Genomic DNA, 22,949 nt, shown 5'->3' with positions numbered 1-22,949 from the left:
CCCCGTCTAGATATTCCAAATGTGAAAAACCTATTTCAGGACGACATAATTGCCCACATTTGGGTTGGGTGTTGATTTTATTATGGGTAAGGCGTATGCTTGTTGCCACATGTTAACCACATGGCCTCAGCCACAGGGCACTTCCAAAGGAAGTGACTACATCTGGTTTTGGAGGTCTTCGAAAAAGAAAATATTGCTCAGTAGTCATCTGTGACTTGGGATAGTGTGTTTCAGTCATTATCCAGAAAGACCCAGGAGAGGGTAAGAAGCCAAGACTCTAGGTTAATTTACATCCTCATCATACCCCAAATTATACAACTTGTTTTTTAGAAAAGGTTTTCCTATTTTCCTGTTTGACCCAGTTTTTGAGAGAAACATAACCAGTTAATTTCCGCATGGACAAGTTACCTTAAATTAAGATAGCGATTTTGTTACTCTTGCTCAAGCACTATAAATTGCATATATGATTTTGAGGGTTTTTAAAAGATGTATGAGATGAGATTCCTCTTAGGCTTCCCCCCACTTCTGCAAAGCAGTCATTTTCAAATGCTTTAAAATTACTCTGATCATGGTTTAATCAAACCTCTACAAATGCCACGTACGTAGGTACATGCTGTTTTTAGCTTGTTGAACCTGATTCTTGTCTACAAGGAGCTCTCTGTACTGGAATATAAAAAGAATAAGTTATTAAATTCCCAGGGGCTGAATTAAGGATTTAAAATTTTTTCCAAATCACAACTCTTGGCAACAGGTTTTTTTAAGCTAACAGTATATGTTTGGGTAGTTATCTGCAGATGTCACATTAGAAAACTTGGGTAAGGGGCGCCTGGGTGGCTCAGTCGGTTGGGCGGCTGCCTTCCACTCAGGTCATGACCCAGAGTCCTGGGATCAAGCCCTGCTCAGCGGGGAGCCTGCTTCTCCTTCTACCCCCTTCCCTGCTTGTGCACGCTCTCTCTCAAATAAATAAAATCTTAAAAAAAGAAAACTTGGGTATGTCTTAGCAACCTAAAGGTCCACATTTTCATACTGATGAGAGGTAATGTGTTTCAAACAAATGTGGAGTCAAATATTTGGAGCCAAATCAATGGAAGCCCAAAGGGCATTTATTACACTAGCATTTGAACAACTGGAACAGGCAGAGTGATCTCTTCTTTAAGGTATTATAAGTGGGTTTTGTAGATGGTTATGTGACTTAGTGGATTATTTTTGCCTTTTAAAAAAAATTTAATAAAAATATGTGGTACATACATGGGAAGTTACCAGATTAGTGCTTAAGAGCAGTAGAACCACAATTTGACTAATTGGAATGGTCTGTTGGCTAAGCACTTGACCACAAGAGAGATTTTTGCCTTTTTTTTCCCCCTTGCGGGAGTGAGAGTTTAAAAAAATTGTTGGCTTCTTTCCTCTTCCTAGCCTTCTGACAGTAAGTGGAGAGCCAGAAGACGGATGCCAAGGCATCCTGGCCTGCTATGTGGAGAATGCTCTTTTCCTACTGTCTCACTTAATAGAACTCCTATTCTGGCAGTGTTAGTTGCTGCTGCAGTAAGGGCATGCTATTGAGAATTCCAGTAAACTGTGCACCATTTTCATGTTATAAAAAACTGCTGGAATAATAAAGTGAGAGCTCATGGCCGCCAAAATGCGAGTTGTAAGTAGATAGAATCTATTAATCAGTATGAGAGTGTATTACAGTGATCACCTGGAGTGGCTCCATGATTACAAATGAGGCTATTAACTAGTGAAATCAGGTTGCCAGTCTTCGGATCTGTAGTGACACTCCTCTAAGTTCGACCACAAAGGTTAAGAAAATCTATCTTAGCTTAAAATTCAGGAGGGCCGTGTGATGGTATACTGTGAATAAACTTATAAATGGCTGTGGATTTTTAAAAGGTTGATCAGTTCTAGTTTCGATTTATCTAAAGAGAACAAATACTTTCGGCATTACAAATTAACGTGTTTTACACGGTCTTAGATCTTCAGTCTCCTTATCAGTAAAATGGGAACAAGAATACATAATTTGCAGGGTTGTAAGGATTACAGATAATATGTTTATTAACCTTTGAGTCATAGTAGATATTTAGTTATTAGAACCTTAAAACCCTTTGGGGTAGCCAGGGTAGGAACCAGGATAAGAACCCCGAATCACTCCCAGTATTAACACTCTGGTCTCCTTTATTCTGGCCAGAATGCAGGTAATTTACAGAGTAACTTGCTTCCTTCCCTTCTGTCTGTAGTTTGTCTATCTTATAATAGTCTGAAGTGTTTCAGTACCATGTTGGAACACTAAACTGATTTATTTGAACATAATGATGAGGGAGTACATTCAGGGGGGGCAAAAGCTCCACTATGGTCTGGATATAGTTAGGTCAGGAGTGTGAATGAGTCAGGGATAACCCTAAACTTCAAGGAAATAGAGATACAGTAAGTGTGAATACACACAAACACAGAGCTATGTTAGGAAAACCATATAAAACAGTAAAGATAGCCAGATCCACATCATACTTTGTTGCTCCTTCCTTGCCTGTCACTACTTATTTTTTTTTTTTTTTAAGATTTTATTTATTTGACAGAGAGAGAGACAGCCAGAGAGAGAGGGAACACAAGCAGGGGGAGTGGGAGAGGAAGAAGCAGGCTCCCAGTGGAGGTGCCTGATGTGGGGCTCGATCCCATAACGCCAGGATCACGCCCTGAGCCGAAGGCAGACACTCAACGACTGAGCCACCCAGGCGCCCCATATTTTAAATATATTTATAGCCAGAGTTAGGGTCTTATTCATTGGAACTCACATTGTTAGTCTTGATGGTATCCTGTTAAGATTTAAGTTTACTGGCTTTGTTCTTAGTATCAAAAATGTGGAACAGTTAACACTGATGAAGACAGGTTAGTATAACCAATAATCTTTTAGTATCAATTCCAGAATTTAAGCATAGATGAGTGTAAAGTAGTTGGACCTCTTAATTATATATGGCCTCTCCGTGAATTTTCAGTCTTTCAAGTGGTATCTTGACTGCCTTACTGCTGCCTGGCATGCCTTGTGCTCCTTTTAAGTGTGGTTTATGTCGTGAAAATTTGATACACAAAAAATGAAGTGGAAACAGATAACTGATTTCGGTTCTTGGAAATGTGAAGTCGTTTGGAATTTACCCATTTTTCTTACCTTTTCATTCCATTCAGGAAGTAGACTTTGAGATGGGAAACTTGAGTATAAGCAGAGTTTGCCCTATAATAATCCTACTCTGAGGCATTGCACTGGGTTCTAATCCACCTGTAAGTAATCTAACTTAACTGGGGGAAGAGTAGAAAGACTAAGTAGAAGACATAACCCTTAGAGTTTAAGTTGAGCACCTGTTAAGGACAAGACACGTGACAATTCTCATCGCGGATCAGTTTTGTCATCCTTTCCTGATAAGGACAGATCTTGTGTCTGAGGTAACACAGCAGGTGGGTAAGTGGTTAACCCAGGCTAACCTGTTGGAGTCCCCAAATCTTCACTGTGTGACATTGGTGTAGATACAAGCAATGATTTTTAGCAGCAAAAGGAAGGAAATATATGCTTACCTTCTGCTTAGCAACAGTGAAAATAAAGCATTTTGTCTTTTATCTTCATTAGCAGATACGTTTTGTAGCATTCCATGAAATATTAGAGGTCTAATTGATTGTGAATTCTTGGAATAGGGTTTTATTAGATAATCCGAAATAAGCATTCTTGAATTTAGAGTGGTTGTACGTCCTCAATGAGTATGTAATTTAAAAATACATTGTTAACTTTTTTTTTAAGATTTTATGACAGCACACAAACTGTCAGGAAGGGAGAGAGAGAAGCGGACTCCCCACTGAGCAGGAAGCCCAACTTGGAGTTCAGTCCCAGGGACCTGGGATCATGACCTGAGCTAAAGGCAGATGCCCAGTGACTGAACCACCCAGGCGCCCCTACATTGTTAAATTAATGGTGCAGTAACTCTTGTGATAGCAAGAATTTAGGTGTTAGTACTTGGTTAGATTGGGTTGGGTCTGTATAAGAAACAGAATTTGTTTCATTCAGCAAATGATTATTGTCCCCTTCCCCCAAGCAGTTAAAATACTGAGTATAACTGCTACTAAAAGGATAATTATATGGGGTGTTGTGATGATTGAAAGGTGAATTACTTGGTCTCTGCCCTCAAGGAATATGATAAAGATCAATATGGTAGTGTCATCAGACAGATAATAATAAAGTACTGTGGGTTTTACTAGGAAGGAGAGTTCCAGGCTGGGAGATGTGATCAGATTCTTTTATAAGAGTTGGCATTTGAGTTGGCCGTTGAAGGTTGGAAAAGGTTGTGACAGGTGGAGGGGGTGGAGGCAGGACAGTGCAGCAAAATTCCAGCCAGAAGTAGTCATAGTGAGAATCACAGAACCGTAATTCTCAGCTGTCTTACTTTACTGCCTCTCCTTTTCATAGGGAATAGCATATAATTCTCTATCGACCTTTTAACTAAATACATTTGCCTATAAGATAAATATTAGGATGGGGACCTGCTTCTAGGATAAGTGGCAGGTCTCGAAAACATGGTGGGAGCCGGTTGGTTTAGTGTTACTGACAGACAAATCTATCACAGGGGACTCTGAAAATGTAGAACAGCTGGTTGTGATTGGCTTGGCCAGAGGGGGAGAAGGCAGATTGCGTACACAGTACCTAAGCTCAGTGGGAAGAACTTTTAAAAAGCCTGTGGCCTACTGATGATGGATCTTTGGGATGTTAATGAAATGTTTCTTTTCCTTTTAAGGTGTAGTATTTTTTTAACCTTAATTTACTCCTGTAAACAAAATTATGTCAAACTGAAGTTTGTTGATGGCAAAGCAGATATCTAAAACTAGTTACCATGTATAAAGTTGCATATCTGTTTTGTAGAATAGTTTAATTACTGTCTAAATGGAGAAATACTGCTTTCCCTAAATAAGTTGTGGTTTATATAGAAATGATCACATTTCAACCAAATTTCAATTAGGAATTATGGTGGGAAGAAGTAGAGTGTAGTGTTTAATCTTTTAATGTTATTTTAACTAATTGTCTTCTTTCCAGAAGTACTTTTCCTATCATTTCTTTTTCTTCTGTTCATTTTGGATCTGGATCCCATGAATAGAGAGAAGGCAGAATGGAAAAACAGTTCATGAAAAATGTTGTCCACGTAGATTATTCAGTTTTTGAATATTTATTTAAGATTTATTTGACAGAGACAGCCAGCGAGAGAGGGAACACAAGCAAGGGGAGTGGGAGAGGAAGAAGCAGGCTCCCAGCGGAGGAGCTTGATACGGGGCTTGATCCCAGAACTCTGGGATCATGCCCTGAGCTGAACGCAGACGCTTAACAACTGAGCCACCCAGGCGCCCCTTGAGTAGTTTTTTAAACTCGTATTTCTATGCTGAAAGTAAACCTAAAATTTTACTTGCTGACTTTATTCCACTGATAAACATGATGATTCATTAAATGCATGTCCTTTGTACTTATTATGAAATAAACAGTGTCCTTTTAAAGCATCAGTCTAAGGGAGTGATTGTCCGAAACTAGCTTTAGGAATGCATATTGAATATGTGATCGTGATATTTTCTAAAAGAAAAGTTATCTTGTTTATACATATATATCACTTTTTAAAAGATTTTATTTATTAGAGGAGAAGCAGGGTACCCGCTGAGCAGTGGTGCTTTGTCCCAGGACCCTGAGATCATGACCTGAGTGGAAGGCAAACACTTAACTGACTGAGCCACCTAGGCGCCCTGTGAGTGTGTGTGTGTGTGTGTGTGTAATTTTAAGATTTATTTGAGAGTGTATCAGTGAGTGGGGGGAGGGGGTGAGAGGGAGAGAGAACCTCCAGCAGATTCCCTGATGAACATGGAGCCTGACACAGAGCTCAGTCTCACAACCCTGAGATCATGACCTGAGCCAAAATTGAGAGTCAGACACTCAACCAACTTAGGCACCCAGGGGCCCCTCTTGTTTAAATATTAAATGATAAACTACTCAGGACTTGTCAAGTTGCCTGTATTACCTTGTAAAAGGAAGTGGTCATTTTTGTGCAAAGAACTCATTGACAGCAATAGTTAAATGTGCTTAAATTGGTCTGGCTATAAACTGGAGAAGATGCAGAATGAAAATGAGGGTGAAGCGGAGGACAGGTACCATAAGCAGCTCTTTTCTGTGATTTTTATTTTTTTTATTATTTTATCCTAACTCCTCTCTGGTGGAAACCAGTACTTCACATGACTTAAAAGGCTAATACCAGTAAAAGGAAGCAAATGTAATCTCATATTTTGCAAAAATACATTTTTAGTTTTTACTGGCTGTTTTCTTTTGACTAGAAATGTGCATTATGCATCTGAAACCAGTAACTTTTTTTTTTTTTTTTTTTTTAAGATTTATTTATTTGAGGGGGGTGAGGGGGAAGAGAATCTTAAGGACGTTCTCTGCTGAGCGTGGGGCCGGATGCAGGGCTCAATCCCAGGGCCATGAGATCATGACCTGAGCCAAAATCACGGGTTGGACGCTTAACCAACTGAGCCACTCAGAAACCCCTGAAACTACTAACTCTTAAGTATCCCATGCAGGTCCCCACCTGTCCTTCCCCCGCCCCCTTTTTTTGGTAACGTGTTTATATGGTGAGTGGCAAGAATTGATAGATCTCTTTGAAAACTTACCCTGAATCTGATTGCAGAGGCTTGGGATAAGTATTGAGTTCTTTTGAATATTTGACAATGGAAACTTTTGAAACTGAACTTTAGCTTAATTTTTAGTTACTGGATTCTCTATAACTTAGCAATGAACCAGTTACTGAAAGGGTGGTGGGGAGGGGGGTCTTTGCCATTTCGCTGCCATTTCAGCACAGTTTCGGTGCTGTGGTTGGTTTGGATAATTCCACCATTTAGTCAGTCTTAGTTGAAACAGTTTGTTTTGCTAGATCACGGTGCTTATGGCTTTGAGAGGGTAGTTAAAAAACTTAGTGTACCGTGGCTTGACACTGGAAATAAGAGTAAAAATAATCCCATGTGGAAGTATGGAAATGTAAAAGTTACTACATTATTCCGAGCTAGTTTTTTAAAAACCACTTTCCTAGGAGTTTTTCCTGCAACATTCCATTCTATTCCATTCTATTCCAGGAATAGTCCCTGTTTATTTTTAGATTGTTACATAAGAAGTATAAAATTCATTTGCTTTAGTGGGAGTTTTGCCCCCCCCCTTTGTAAATAATACCCAATAAAGGAATCTTTATTCCAAGTAGCCTTGTTTTAAATGTGAAACTACAGAAAAATTTAGAAAGAAGAGAATAAAAGAGAGAGAGAAAAATGGTCCCGGTGCTTTAGATGGTTTTAGCACTTTGGTGTACCCTTTTATTGTTTTTCTGATATTTTTAACATACTGTGTCCTCTAGAGAAAATTTATATCCTGCATTTTGTCTAACATGTCTGCTCTAAAGAGTCTGCAGACAAGTGCTGCAGTGTAGCTAGGCACTGTTAAATGCTAACGTTAGAGAAGTAGTTGCTCTCTACCTGCCCCTCACTCTCGAAGTACGTACTACAGCTCTGTTATTTTGAGCTATTCCAATTTTATGACCATTAAATAACTTCCAGTTGCCCAAAATAAAGTTTACTGGCTTGTAACCATGAAAATGTGTCCATTAAATTAGACCTTGAATGAGGTATTATTTCTAATAATGGATGTGCATTGATACCCTATAAATTCCATCACCCCATTAATAACTGAATTAACATTTGTATTAATCCGTATATTCAGTCTTGATGGTTTTAAAAATCAGAAATTATATCAGAATACATGCTTTACATTTTTTCACTTCTCATGTATTTCTTAATAGGCATATAATGCCCAAGTACATTGTTGGTGGCTCTTTTTCTAACCAACATAATATGCTGGCTTCTTCCCCCAGAATAATTATCCAAAAATACACTATAAAAGGGCAATAAAAGTATAAAAGTAATTTCAAGTAGTTTAACAATGTCATTTTTAATATTTCGAAGATCTAACTGCAGCCATGAGCAGCAATGAGTGTTTCAAGTGTGGACGATCTGGCCATTGGGCCCGGGAATGCCCTACTGGCGGAGGCCGTGGTCGTGGAATGAGAAGCCGTGGCAGAGGTGGTTTTACCTCGGATAGAGGTATTTTTGTCGAATAAAAAATTTTGAAGCACTTCAGTATTTATTAGTATCATGACTGGTCTAATTAGCCGAATTCTTTTTGTTTTTGCCCAAAATAGGTTTCCAGTTTGTTTCCTCATCTCTTCCAGACATCTGTTATCGCTGTGGTGAGTCTGGTCATCTTGCCAAGGATTGTGATCTTCAAGAGGATGGTAAGTATTTAACACTTCCTTTTCATACCCTTCTAGAATTTGGAGAGGTGAGCATGTGCTACTGCTACACGTAGCATTGGGAAAGACTTTTTATCTTTGAGGTTTTTGTGTTGTATGGCTTAAAACAGAGCAATGTTTTGTAAAGGTTTTATAGTCTTGGTCTGCTTCTTTTCCTTATTGTTGAAGCCTGCTATAACTGCGGTAGAGGTGGCCACATTGCCAAGGACTGCAAGGAGCCCAAGAGAGAGCGAGAGCAGTGCTGCTACAACTGTGGCAAACCAGGCCACCTGGCTCGTGACTGTGACCATGCGGATGAGCAGAAGTGCTATTCTTGTGGAGAATTTGGACACATTCAAAAAGACTGCACCAAAGTGAAGTGCTATAGGTAAGTTAGGGTGTTGCTGGAGGAAGGCTCATGGCAGAGATGATTTTAGAGGTGAGTTAGGTATGAATGGGACGGCATTGTGGACCAGTACTTTCAGTGAAAGTTGGCTGTGACCAGATGATACTGATTTTCAGCATATATAACCAGCAGCCTGTCTGTACATTAGGCACTGTTCTGCCATTATGGCTTGTTGCTTATGGCATCTGGACAACTTACACAACTCTGGGATTTTTAATGTTTAAATTTAAAAATAAGAATGTTGTGCTGTAATTTGGAGTTTTCAGAGGCATCGTAGAAAACTATAATTTCTCATACACAAATATTTTGTCCTGCAACCAGAAATCTTTGTGGATGAGACATAAAATGTACATATTTAAGGCATAAAATTTGATAAATTTTGATAAGTACCTACCAGTGAAATCTTAGGGATTAATTTGTATAAAGGTACATATTGGGGCACCTGGCTGGCTCAGTCACAGGACAGTGTGACTCTTGATCCTGGGGACATGATTTTGAGTCCCATGCTGGGTGTAGAGATTACTTAAATAAAACTTAAGAAAAAGGTACATCTTGGCCAGTGTCATGGTTTTTCACATTTGGGCGGGGGTGGGGAGGGGGAGAGAGAGAATCCCAAGCAGGCTCTTCGCCCAGCACAGAGTGGACCATGGGGCTCAATCTCCTGACCGTGAGATCATGACCTGGGCCGAAATTAAGAGTCAGTATTAACCAGCTGAGCCACCCAGGTGCCCCTGTTTTTGCTGTTTTGGTGTTTTTGGTGGCTCTCTTATGGTGAAAATTTTAATTTTATGGCTTAGGCTGCATAATTGAGTACTTTGTTATCTAATTCTTCCTTCCTGCTTTTAGTTTAGGGGTTAATGAGACTTTTGAGGGAAGAAATGCATTGCTTCATTTTCCATTGCTTTTTGTTCCGTAGTTACTGTTGCTTCAGTACGGTTTTGCATTTTCTGGGCATGTTGTGAAAACTCTCTCTCTCTCTTTTTTAAGGTGTGGTGAAACTGGTCACGTAGCCATCAACTGCAGCAAGACAAGTGAAGTCAACTGTTACCGCTGTGGCGAGTCAGGGCACCTTGCACGGGAATGCACGATTGAAGCCACAGCCTAATTATTTTCCTTTGTCGCCCCTCCTTTTTCTGATTGATGGTTGTATTATTTTCTCTGAATCCTCTTCACTGGCCAAAGGTTGGCAGATAGAGGCTACTCCCAGGCCAGTGAGCTTTACTTGCCGTGTAAAAGGAGGAAAGGGGTGGAAAAAAATCGACTTTCTGCATTTAACTACAAAAAAAAAAGTTTATGTTTAGTTTGGTAGAGGTGTTATGTATAATGCTTTGTTAAAGAACCCCCTTTCCGCGCCACTGGTGAATAGGGATGGAGGAATGGGAAGAGTTGAGTCAGACCAGTAAGCCCGTTCTGGGTTTCTTGGATATGTTCCCATGTAGGAGGTAAAACCAATTCTGGAAGTATTTATGAGCTTCCATAAATAACTTTAATTTTAGCATAATGATGGCCTTGGATTGTCTGACCTCAGTAGCTGTTAAATAACACCAAGTAACATCTGTATCAGGCCCTACATAGAACATACTGTTGAGTGGGAGTAAACAAAACAAAAAGACAAATGTGTGTTAATGGCTGTGCGAGAAAAATCAGGATAAAGGCCTAAACAGGAACAACTTCATCACAGCGTTGATGGCTGGATATACATAAGGTGATGGCAAAGGTGTAGAACACATTTTTTCAAAGACTAAATCTAAAACCCAGAGTAAACATCTATGCTCAGAGTTAGCATAATTTGGAGTTATTCAGGAATTGCAGAGAAATGCATTTTCACAGAAATCAAGATGTTATTTTTGTATACTATATCACTTAGACAACTGTGTTTCATTTGCTGTAATCAGTTTTTAAAAGTCAGATGGAGAGAGCACCTGAAGTCCTAGAAAATAGAAATGTAATTTTAAACTATCCAATAAAGCTGGAGGAGGAAGGGGAGTTTGACTAAGTTCTTTTTGTTTGTTTCAAATTTTCATTAATGTATATAGTGCAAAATGGCATATTAAAGAGGGGAATGTGGAGGACTAAAAGCTGACAGTTTGGACTTTTCTTTGTGTACTAACTCAGTCATATCTTTAGTAATGAAAAACAGCTATTACAAGGAAGCATAGGTTTTAGATCCTTCGGTGTCCTGTTCTGCAGGGATATAAGAAATTCTCTTTGTAACCCATTATAATGCTGTGCTTTAGCTCGTGTTCATTCTCAATAGTTTTAATGCCATTATGTTTTAGCATTTAACATTTTTCTTGGCCTCACAAAGATCTGAAATGTTAAATTCCTTGTTTTTCTAGGATTTGTTCTAGAGGTGAGGTGGACCTTAGAAATCACTTGGTTTAACGAACGAACTCACTTTATACCTGAGTTTTTGGAAGCTTAACTTGCTTGAAAAATGTACAGCTCTCTGGAGTCTAGAACCTACTCAAGTATCCCTCCCACCCAATGTCCTCTTTTTTTTGCCCCCCCCCCCCCCCACTAAACTATAGTTAGTGGCTTATGCTTTCCCGACTTAATTTATTTTTTTCCCTTCACACTGCCATGTGATTCTTCACATTGGTTATAGTGAGTTTTTCATCCTCAGGTCTGGTCAATTTGTGACCCATTGCAGGTTAAGATATTCGTGTCTGTGCTGTGCCAATTCCTACTTTGTCTAATAGTCAAAAGCAGGCAAAAAAAGTGTGAACCCCTGACATGTAGGTCCTTTAACTCATGAATACAAGCTAACAAGTGTCTTTCTCCTTTGATATTTGTATTGAGCAAATGATATATATCAGATGTTAACTAAGCATGTTAAATGTCTTGATAATTTTTGTTTCTATTGCAAGTAAAAGACAACATAAAGGAAGAGCTATTTTCAAAGGCATCACTGTTAAATGTAGTTTCAGGTTTGGGGGTGATACACATGGGGTTATTTTCCCCCAAGTTTTTCAGCCTCAAGTTGGAAAACGAGATATTTAGACCTGCTTTACTTCACACAACTGTTCTTTGTGCTGCATTTGTAGTACCTAGCAGCCTTTTGTTTCAAGCCCTCTGATACACATAACTGAGGGCCTATTCACAGGCCACATAAGTATTCTTTCATAAGGTTGTGTTTAGTTGCATTGACCTTGATGACTGAGCAAGTACAACGTGAAAATATGTGTATTCTGGGGAATTCAAGCTAATTGCTGAGAGCCAATGAGCAATTCCTGTAGCAATTCAGGATGTGTCATAAGACTTTTTTTTTTAAGATTATTTTATTTATTGGGGGGGCAGAGCGAGAGAATCCTCAAGCAGACTCCCCACTGAGTGTGGAGCCTGACATTGGGCTCAGTCCCAGGACCTTGAGATCATGGCCTGAGCTGAAACCAAGAGTTGGACACACAACCAACTGAGCCACTCAGGAGCCCTGTAAGACTTGGTTTTAAGCAACTTTTTTTTTTTCTTTAAGATTTTATTTATTTATTTGACAGAGATAGAGACAGCCAGCGAGAGAGAGAACACAAGCAGGGGGAGTGGGAGAGGAAGAAGCAGGCTCATAGCAGAGGAGCCTGATGTGGGGCTCGATCCCATAACGCCGGGATCACGCCCTGAGCCAAAGGCAGGCGCTTAACCGCTGTGCCACCCAGGCGCCCCTAAGCAACTTTTTAAAAATCGTTTTCGGATAGTAAGTAGCATTGCCTTAATAGATAAGTGGTTCTGTCAAAAGTGAAGTTTGTTTGGGGTTTAGCAGCTTTCATTATGGGTAAGAAACCAGTCCCCCCTTTATGTAAGGTCTTCTGAGATTCCTATCCCTGCAAGGTAGATAAAAGAGCAAGGATGTCTCTTGTAACAAGGATTGAGGGGATGATGGAAAGATAAGTGGAGGTGCTACAATGAATTTTGCATTGTCTGACATTTTCACCTTTGCATCCCTGTTAAGTTTTGCTGCTTTTTGCATACTTCCAGAATAGCTGTTTCTCCTCAGCCTTTTGAAGCTGCTTCAACATGACTTAAATGGAGTGGATCAGAGGGAGTTCTTGCCTACAAACTTACTTTGAAGAATTTAATAAAGAATAGTTAAAAGAATAATCCATAACTTGAGGGGCACCTGGCTGGCTCAGCATGCGACTGTTGATCTTGTCCTGAGTTCAGGCCCCACACTGGACTTTGGAGCTTACATTTAAAAAAAAAATAGGTCATGCTCTTGGGGTTGTGAGATCAAGCCCTGCGTCCTGCTGTACACTGGGCATGGAACCTGCTTAAGATTCTCCCCTTCTACCTCTGTTCCCGCCCCCCTGCTCGTACATGCGCTCTCAAAAAAAAAACCATTCAAACTGAACATTCATCTAACTTAGGTATTCATAGCAAAGCTACGTTATTAAGTAGTTTTTTTTTTTAAGATTTTATTTGAGAGAGCATGTGAGAGAGAACATGAGGTAGGGAAGAGGCAGACTCCCTGCTGAGCAGGGAACCCAATGCGGGGCTCAATCCCAGAACCCTGGGATCAAGACCTGAGCTGATGGCAGACACTTAACCAACTGAGCCACCCAGTCACCCCTATTAAGTAGTATTTTAAAATGTTAACTTCAGTGATCTTTGAAACTTTATTGAAGATTTGAGAGAGAATGAGCCTGGGAGAGGGGGGTAGAGAGAGAATCTCAAGCAGACTCTCCGCTGAGCACAAAGCCCGAGATCATGACCTGAGCTGAAATCAAGAGTCGGATGCCTAACTGAGCCACCCACGTGCCCCTGCTTGGACACTTCAAAGACCATTGAAAAGATTCCTTTCCCTATAGCAGATAAGAATTCTATTCCCTACACGACCACTGTGCTGTATCGCAATGAAAAGTTAAAGTGATGGTGTTACGGTAGTGACACTGGTTATACTTTTAGGAGTCCACCGCTGCACTGCAGTATAGTGAAAAATTGCACGTGGCTTTTGATGAGTAGCGCAGGACTTTGGGGTAGTTGGTTTCTAGAAAACATTTAGATTATGCTGTGGTCAGGTTCACTTGTAACTTTGTCTACTTAAAAGTGCCAGAATTAAAACCTTGAGAGTAGGGGGGAGTTAAGTTTTCAGTGCATATTTGTCTTTTACCATCGGTCTCTTACTATTTTGGATGTGTTTGCCTTAGTATGTAGTATTCGTCGTGATAGTCTAAAACTTCCGTGATAGTGAAAATTCTTTAAAAGATTGGGGCATGTTTTTGTGGTAGACTCTGGTATGTTACAGTAAGCATTAAACATTGCATTTTCTGTGTGTAACCTCAAGTATTGGGCTACTGTTGTAAGTCTGTGTGCTTGATGTGAAGAGCAAGTAACTGCTGAACCAGTGGAGAGGTGTGAATCTTAGCAACAGCCTCATGGCTGGGAGATAGTAACCTCCAGACTTAGACATGCAGGCATTTGGCTCTAATTTGTCTAGATGGGTCCTGAGCTATGAGTATTTTATAAGCTTCCAGATGTTTCTCAGGTACCACTGGATTGAAAACCATTGGTGTAAGTAATCAAGGTCATAGTCCCGGTGGTGTAGTTGGAATTTGAGAACATAGTCCTGTACTTATGCTCTTAATTATAGTGGTTTGTGTGTAATTATGCTTTCTTGCTTTAGAATGGAAAGAACATTCATTACACATAACTGCTTCACAGCTGTCCGTTTTCAACCCCACAACAAACCTTTACAAGGAACTTAGCTGCAAATGTTTTGATAGCAAGCTGTGGTGTTTACCTCCTAAGGTGGCTGGTACGTGTCTGAATGCAAGGTTGATGGTAGTGGTTTCTTAAAAATCACAAGCCTGTCTTTTGTGACTGACTTCTTAGCTTTCACTTGTAAGAATATCCTTTCCTAAACGGGCCCGAGGAGATTTCTGTTGAGTAGTGTGGGTGCATTTTTGTCTTGATCCTTCTGGTCTTTTTTTCTCCCAGCTATTGTGGTTCTTGGTTTTCAGCATTGACGTTTTCATTTAGGTTACTTTGCAGTGACCTGACTACTCTTGTCTTCTGAGAGAACATTGCTAAGTGACCAGACTTATGCAAAAATAATTTGGTGGCAGACAGGTCATTAGTGAATTTTTCCACTTGACTGAGGTGGACTTCTTTCCTAAGTGTGGCTACTTCATTGCTTTGCCTTCACAGAGTAACCGTCCTTTGCCTTTATGTTCATTTCAAATATTCTTAGTTGCAGTTAGCATGCCCTCTTGTGCCCCCAATAACGAAAGTCATTGGAGAGGAATTACCACAGTGGGACCTCAATTTAAAGTGGATGCTAGTGGGATGGAACACGGGAACAGTTCCCCTGGAAGGAGAGTAGGGAACTCCAGTCCTGCCTACTACATTTATACTTCCTGGATCAGGCCGCAGAGATGCATACAGTAGGCACATGTACTTGGTGTCTCATGCTTAGTCGACACACCTGCCATTTATGAGGCAATCAGGTATTGGAGTTCTGAGGAGCCTCCTGATCAAGAATTGATTTTACCTGGTGGAATGGTTCAAAGTCAGAAGATTTTTGGCTGATTTAGGTATAAAGCGCCTTAGAGGAATGGGCATTCGTTCAGTGCTTCCAGGTGGTATTTTTAATTTGGAAAAGTCAGAAACTATATTTGTGCAGACTATATGGTGTAACACAGATGAGGTGACAGTCTTTAAGCTCTGGCCATTTGCTTGTCTGCTAACATTTTTGGGTGATAGTTTGCACACAGCGAACCTGAACTGATAGGGCAAGAGGTCAGAGCTTATAGTCAGATTTTTTTTTTTTTTCTGAGTAGGACAAAAATTTAGAGGCAAGATTTTTGCTTTTTACATTTTTAAACCGTACAGCTGAGGGCTTAAGCAGAAGCAAAAACTTAACTTGTCACTGACTTTCAAACCTTTGCTGATTCTCTATTGTGAATGGAAGAGAAAGTCAATTCACTCTAGTGGTTTTTGTGCCAAATTTCAGAATTAGATCACAATTTTCCTAGCTGCCAAGTTTATAATGACTTTTTTAAAAAATTGCTTCATTAACAGGTTTCTGAATCAGATCAACCAAAAATGCCTTGGAATTGGAATACTGCAAAATGATAAGTGGTAGTGTATGGAGGAAACACAAATTTCCATTTGATTTCACTTTAATTTTTTCTTGCCGGGTCAGGATCCAAAAGCTCTGTTTACACTGCATTTGGTGATGTCAAATCTGTTAGTTGCCTGTCCTTTTTGGAAAAAACAAATTGAAGAATTCTAATGATGTGCATTTGGTTGATTGTATCCTTGTAGTATTGTCTCATATGGTTTTTACCTCCCAGAGTTTAGTGGTAGTCAGGTCTGGAAGCGTGATTATATTTTGATTATTTTTTTAAGGCTAGGTACATCAGAGAGGGTGCTGTGTACTTCCTGTTGCATCACAGCAGGAGGTGCGTAATGTCAGATTGCCTTACTTCTGGTGATAATAGGCTTGATGGGTAGGTTCAGGAGATTTCAGTGTTTTCTGTTATAAAGTCTTCCATCGCCTTGCACTACATGGTTTTAGCAGCCATGGATGACAAACAGATTTCTACCGATACTTCAGTCATAAAGAACAATTAGTGGAAGGACCTTAAATCCTTAAAAATGCAAGCCCAGATGGAAGACCCCAGGAGTTAATGTGTCTGACTTCTAAATGCTGGCCAAGTTATCTTGTACTTTCTCCCCCAAGGTCTATTGGTACTACGGTACCTGGGCCTCCAAAACCCTTATTTTAGCTGCAGGGCCTTGCACATTTTGGGGACCGTAGCATTATGCAACCAGTATAGGCTGTGGTGTCAGACTTCACTGGAATCTCTGCTCCAAGTAAGTTTTAGCTTGTATTTGAAAGAGCAGGTAGCTCTAAGCTCCAATTTCCTCAGCTATAAAGTGAAAACAAAAACAAAACCCTTGTATTTTGCAGGATCACTGTGATGGATCACATGAAACATTTTTCGTAAAGGGCCTACCACTACTGAAATAATAAGTGGTACTTAACTGTTGTTATGCAAACTTCCTACAGTCCCACCAGATTGTTTGTATGCCACCTGAGAGGAATACCTCTCAGTGTGTTGGGCAAGTCTGAAATAAGGCTTGGTCGAACCAGTTCAGGGCACCTGTAATGCATGCCACTAACTCCAGTCTTTGGAAGTCAGCAGATGGTGATGTGAGTGAAGGTGGTCAGCTGGGATATGGAGGAGGTGGAGAGAACTGGGGAAGAGCCCATGTCCCTCTGGGGACAATAGCTACTTGGCTCCTCTTAATTGAGAGATTGTCTAATGCTTTAGTGCGTGGAGGAGCAGTCCACTATTTTCAACATTGAGTAATGCGTACCCCGTTAAACCTGAGGAACATTTTGAAAATCAGTTTTTCTTAGGCATTTTGATCTTGATTCTAAATTTGTTCTAAATTTAACTTTGACTGGAAATTTAATCTGGCTTTGAAAATGTGAAACAAACACTACAAATATAATGGTTTAAAGTTTTATTAATAACTTTAAATTTTTCTGCCTTTGTGATGTTCCAATCATACACCTTCCTAATGATTTTAATTTTTTTAAAGTTTAACCTCTACACCCAACATGGGGCGCAAACTCATGACCCTGAGATCAAGAGTCACACACTCCTTTGAGCCGGCCAGATGCTTCAGGATTTTATAATTCTACCATATTCCATTTTTATACTTGTTCTTGAGTATACAACACTCTCAGACCCAAGAGAAAAAGGATGCCATCTCCTATCCGGTTATCAGCATGGGAGTTTCTGGTATTTTGGGCTGGTTAACCCTAGATTAGGACATAGAAGCCCAAGGGTGATTAAAATCTGAGATGCTGCAAGTGAGGTTGAATCCTCTTTTGTAACGGTTTCTCCTAGTATGATTGTTCGGCAACAGGTCTCCCAGTCCATATCTTCCAAGCACGTTTAAAAATATTTGGACTCTTTCCCAAAAACGAAGTGTTCTTGCAATATTTTTTTATTAGGCCACAGTTACTGATCAGACATTTTTGTTCTTTGTATAGTTTATAAATTTTCTGGATTGTTTAGCTGATATTGGACATTTTTATTCAGTTCTTCACAGGTGAAAAGTACACTTAAAAGAGTACATCTATGTAATAAGTACTTTCTGTGTAACGAGTTCCCTTAGCAGAACTTCATATCCCTATCTTTGCAACTAGTTCTTGTACACTTTAAATTTTTCTTAGCAAAATTATGAACATGGGCTTTTACAAATTCCATTATTTTTTAAAAGATTTTACTTATTTATTAGAGGATGGAGGGGAGGGCCAGAGGGAGAGGGAGCAAGAATCTCAAGCAGACACTGTGCTGAGCAGGGAGCCCGAAGTGGGGCTTGATTTTATGACCCTGAGATCATGGCCTGAGGTGAAACCCGGAGTCCAGTGCTCACCCGACCGTGTGACCAAAGCACTCCTCATTTTTATTATCACTGTTATTTCCCTGTTGATGTCATAACTTTATCACATCCCAAAAGTCCTTTGGCCAGTAACATTCACAGGTGTTGGGGATTAGGACACGTACATCTTCGGCAGGTTGTTATTCTTCCTACCTTAGTCTGGTCTCTGGCCCCTAAAGATTGCACAGGCATCTCACGTGCAGAATGCATTCATTTCATCCCAGCGTCACCTGAGGTGTCAGCCATTGCCCACCATCAAAGCAGCAGCTCTTAAGTCTCGGATCCGAAGTCCCAAGTCTCACTGTCTAAATCAGGTATAGGTGAGAGCTCGGTATGACCTATCCTGGGGTGAAATTCCTCCCCATCTGTGGTTTTATAACCTGTTTTTAAGTTACCTGCTCCCAAAAGTCAATGGTAAGCTAGGTAGAGGACGTAAGTAATAGACATGGCCCTTCAAAATGGGAGGAAATGGGAAAAAGGAGTCACTGGTCTCAATTTAAAGACCTAGCTGGGCAAATTACCAGGTTTTAATGCCTGAGGGTATTCTCTGGGCTCAAGCTGACTTCCCAGGAGTCCTCCCTTTTTTCTTTTCTTTTTTTTCTTTTAAATAATTTTTATTTTGTTATATTAGTCACCATACAGTACATCCCCAGTTTTTTCTCTTTTCTCTCTCTTTTTTAAGATTTTTATTTATTTGATGCAAGAATGAGCACAAGTAGGGGGAGAGGCAGGGAGAGGGAGAAGCAGACTCCCCGCTGAGCAGAGGGCCCAATATGGGGCTCGATCCCAGGACCATGGGATCAGGACCCAAGCCAAAGGCAGATGCTTCACCGACTGAGCCACCCAGGCACCACTAGCTCTCCCTTTTTCGTGAAAGGTAGCTCTTGTTTATAACTGAGTAGTTTTTCCTTTTTTTTCAAAGATTTTATTTAAGGGCACCTGGGTCATGATCCCAGGGTCCTGGCATCGAGTCCTACATCCGGCTCTCTGCTCAGCGGGGAGCCTGCTTCTCCCTCTCCCTCTCCCTCTGCCTGCCTCTCTCTCTCTCTCTCTCTCTCTGTCAAATAAAATCTTTTAAAAAAACCAGACTATTTATTTGTCAGAGAGCATGAGCACAAGCAGCGGGAGTGGCAGGCAGAGAAGCAGGCTTCCCGCTGAGCAAGGAGCGGGATGCAGGACTCGATCCAAGGACCTACCTGAGCCAAAGGCAGATGACTGACTGAGCCACCCAGGTGTCCCAAAGTAGCTGAATAGTTTTATCAACTTGTTTCTCACTTAAAAAATTTTGGGAATTCAGGGGCACCTGGGTGGCACAGCGGTTAAGCGTCTGCCTTTGGCTCAGGACGTGATCCCGGCGTTCTGGGATCGAGCCCCACATCAGGCTCCTCTGAGCCTGCTTCTTCCTCTCGCACTCCCCCTGCTTGTGTTCCCTCTCTCGCTGGCTGTCTCTCTCTGTCAAATAAAATCTTTAAAAAATTTTTTTTGGGAATTCAACAGCCTTCTTTTTTGGTTTTGTTCTTTTTCTGTCCCTCAGAGTCCAAGTTGGCAGTGTTCCTGCTGGTGTCAAATTCTCAATCTTGTGGGTCTTCTGTGTTTGTCATGGGAATTCACTTGATTAGACAAGAGGCTCCTCCACAGAACGTTCCTGGATAATTTCATCTCTGTCCTGGGTTCTGCTGCAATGGTTGAAAGGATTCATAAGTCACACACCTAATCTCTTACCCAGTCTCTGTGGATGAATAGTCTGACTTTGATCATTCTGAGGCACTAGAAAAAGGTGGTTCAACCACACCCTTAGCTTTTTTTTTTTAGAGCACACTTCCCAGTGAGTCTCCTAATTTTAGCATCTTTTTGCAATCTGGATAGGCTAAGATTTTCTCAAATCATCAAATTCAGGTTTTGTTTTAACAGAACTTCCCTAAGTTACCTCATTGCTCTTGCATTTTCTATAAGCATCAAAAAGAAACCAAAAAAACCCCTCAGCTAAATATCCTAGTTTGTCATATACAAATTCTGCCTTCCACATAACTGTAGGATACAACTCAGAGATGTTTCTACCATGTAAGGATTCCCCTTTCTTCCAGTTTCTGATAGCATTCCCTAATTCCTTTTGAGGCCTCACCAGCAGTGCTTTAGTGTCCATATTCCTATTTATGTATTCTCTACAAAACAGATTTTCTCTGTGAGCTCTTCACTTCCTTCTGAGTCCTCACTAGCAGAGCTGTAAACCTCCACCTTTGTACTAACAATCCGTAGAAAGCATTCTAGGTTTTTTCTGTTATCCCCATAATTCTTCCAGCCTTTGTCCATTGCCCAGTTCCAAAACCACTTCTACATTTTTTTTTAAAGATTTTATTTATTTATTTGACAGACAGCCAGCGAGAGAGGGAACACAAGCAGGGGGAGTGGGAGAGGAAGAAGCAGGCTCCCAGCGGAGGAGCCCGATGTGGGACTGGATCCCGGAACGCCGGGATCACGCCCTGAGCCGAAGGCAGACGCTTAACGACTGCGCCACCCAGGCGCCCCAAAACCACTTCTACATTTTAATATGCACTATTCTAACATTAGGATATTTCACTTGCATTTTTTTTTAAGTAGGCTCCACACCTAGCATGGAGCCCAATGCAGGGCTTGAACTCACGAGATCCTGAGATCAAGAGGTGGATGCTTAACCAACTCAGCCACCCGGGCGCCCCAGGATTTTACACCTGTATTAACAGTTACTGTGCAGGAATGTGGGTTCAATGTTGCCTCGTATCAGGATTTCTGTGTGAGATTTTCCAGTTCTTATAACACGACAGAAGTCAAAGCAACCCTATAGGCCAAATTCAGCCTGCTGGTCAGTTCTAATGATAGGTCACAACTGTGGGTGCATAGATAAATAAGATAATTGATAATGGGATTAAGTACAGAAAATCTTAGCACTACAAAAGGCTGTTCAAATTTACAGGGTGGCTAAGAAACACAGCATAAATTGGGGCTATTGGCACACAAAAAAAGGGCAGTGCAGCGCTATTGTCTCTTGCTTTACTCATTTGGCTATCGTATCTCACGAGCCAGACCTATGGGGTAGAGATAAAAAAACAAGATAGAATTCCAGTAGGGCAAGGCCTGTAAATCTTAAATTTGGTGATTTAAAGGCCAACAGAGGGACACTTGGGTAGCTCAGTTGGTTAAGCGTCTGCCTTTGGCTCAGGTCAGGATCCTGGGGTCCTGGGATTGAGTCCTGCATCGGGCTCCCTGCTCAGCAGGGACTTTGCTTCTCCCTCTCCCTGCTGCTCCCCATGCTTGTGCTCTTTCTCCCTCCCTCTCTATCTCTGACAAATACATAAATAAAATCTTAAAAAAAAAAAAAGTTAACAGAGCTTTTACAAAGTCCCTGAGCCTGGCCCAGCTGACTACATGGACTTGGGTAAGGCCACATTAATAGATGTGACTGCAGATCACGGTTTTTTTTGATTTTGAAATAATTGAGAACTTTACAGAGATCTGTTCTGAGCACCTTATATATAGTTGCCTCTTAACAACAGCTCTGTAAAGCAAATATCCCAATTTCATGAATGAGGAAAAATGAAAATAGAAAGGTAAATACTATTATATTTCACAGACTAGAAAACAGGTTAAGTCATCTAAGGCTGTCTAAATTGTCTCAAATGAGGCATAAAAAGAGGGATTAGTCGGGTAGCAGAAGGGAGGAATGGTGCTGCAGGAAGAAGGAACAGTGGGCAAAGACAGAATCAGTGTGCACAGAGAAAGGGACATTAGCAGACTGGCCGGATGAATGGTATAAACAGGATGCTCTTAGTTTTAAGTACTGGTAACTCTGACTCTTACTGCTTTCAACACTATAGAGAGTTTATCGGTCTATATAACAGGACAGCAGTGGGCCAAATGGAATTCAGGTAAGTGGGCAGGGAGAACGAATGCTGGAAGGACAATGAATATAGGTAATGCCTTGTGAATCCTGTTTTATATGACCTCTGCATCCTACAGTCAGGAATTTAATGGATAAAGATACAGAAGTTTGAGAAACTTCTGTCTCAGAAAAACTCCTTTGAGTGAGGAATGACCTTGCTTGTTTGGGACCAACAAGTTTGGTCATGTGTTATTTATGGTAAAGGTTAATAAAGGTAATAAAAGACCCCCAACTGCAGCAGCTTAAACAAGACTATGTTTATTTCTCTCTCGTTTTACAGAACTAGATGTTCCAGAGCTGGGAGGTGACTCTGGCATCCTCACAATTCTTCCATTTCTGAGTTCAAGGTGGCTGTTGCCATAGTCACCTCTCAGCGGGCAAGGGGAAAGGCATGCCCATACTTTTCATTGCACTGCCTAAGTGGCACACATTCCTTCCATTCAATCCCCACTGGCTACCATATAATCACAAACCCACAACTAGCTGCCAGAAACGTGGGAAGATGGAGTCTAGCTGGGTGGCCATATGCCCACCTAAAACTTTTAAGGAGACAACTTGTCTTTATCATGGTTCAGGCATGAGATCCTGGTGTTTATTCTTCTAAGTACTTGTCTGTCCTGTCTGATCCTGAACCACGTCAGCTGCGTTCCCCCATTGGCTTGTGCCTCTGGGCTGGGGCTGAAGTACCCACCACTGGTTAGGTCTTCTGGTAGAGGAAGACACCACGGCTCAAGCACCATGCTTGAAAAGGGAGAGCTGCTGTTACTGCCTTAATTTGCTACAGTCCTTCATCTGAATTCCACACCACAGCTCTGGACGCCGTAAGGGAGTAGCCACCAGAACTATACCCACGTATCAAGTGGCCTCTCCCATGTTCCTGGGTCCTTGTCTAAGGACG

The 22,949-nt window shown here is 40.9% G+C and overlaps 1 protein-coding gene across 7 annotated transcripts in view; it reads left to right on the top strand.

Moving 5' to 3' along the window:
- Positions 1-10,817, top strand: part of CNBP (CCHC-type zinc finger nucleic acid binding protein) — a 67,029-nt gene extending 56,212 nt beyond the window's left edge. For 2 of the 7 annotated variants that reach the window (XM_057311969.1, XM_026501473.4), the window contains 4 exons: positions 8,008-8,145; positions 8,244-8,336; positions 8,523-8,721; positions 9,727-10,817. In XM_057311969.1, coding sequence (XP_057167952.1) covers positions 8,022-8,145; positions 8,244-8,336; positions 8,523-8,721; positions 9,727-9,844 — 534 coding nt within the window. In that variant the 5' untranslated portion in view covers positions 8,008-8,021 and the 3' untranslated portion in view covers positions 9,845-10,817. Of the gene's footprint in view, positions 1-8,007; positions 8,146-8,243; positions 8,337-8,519; positions 8,722-9,726 lie in introns of all 7 variants that reach the window. The other 5 variants (XM_057311970.1, XM_026501475.4, XM_057311968.1 and 2 more) reach the window with 3 other exon arrangements.
- The last annotated feature ends 12,132 nt before the right edge of the window (positions 10,818-22,949 follow it).

The sequence above is a fragment of the Ursus arctos genome, unplaced genomic scaffold (genome assembly GCF_023065955.2).
Source record: "Ursus arctos isolate Adak ecotype North America unplaced genomic scaffold, UrsArc2.0 scaffold_14, whole genome shotgun sequence".
NCBI lineage: Eukaryota > Metazoa > Chordata > Mammalia > Carnivora > Ursidae > Ursus > Ursus arctos.
The sequence above is the reverse complement of the archived record's forward strand: the minus strand, read 5'-3'. Positions and strand labels throughout refer to the sequence as shown.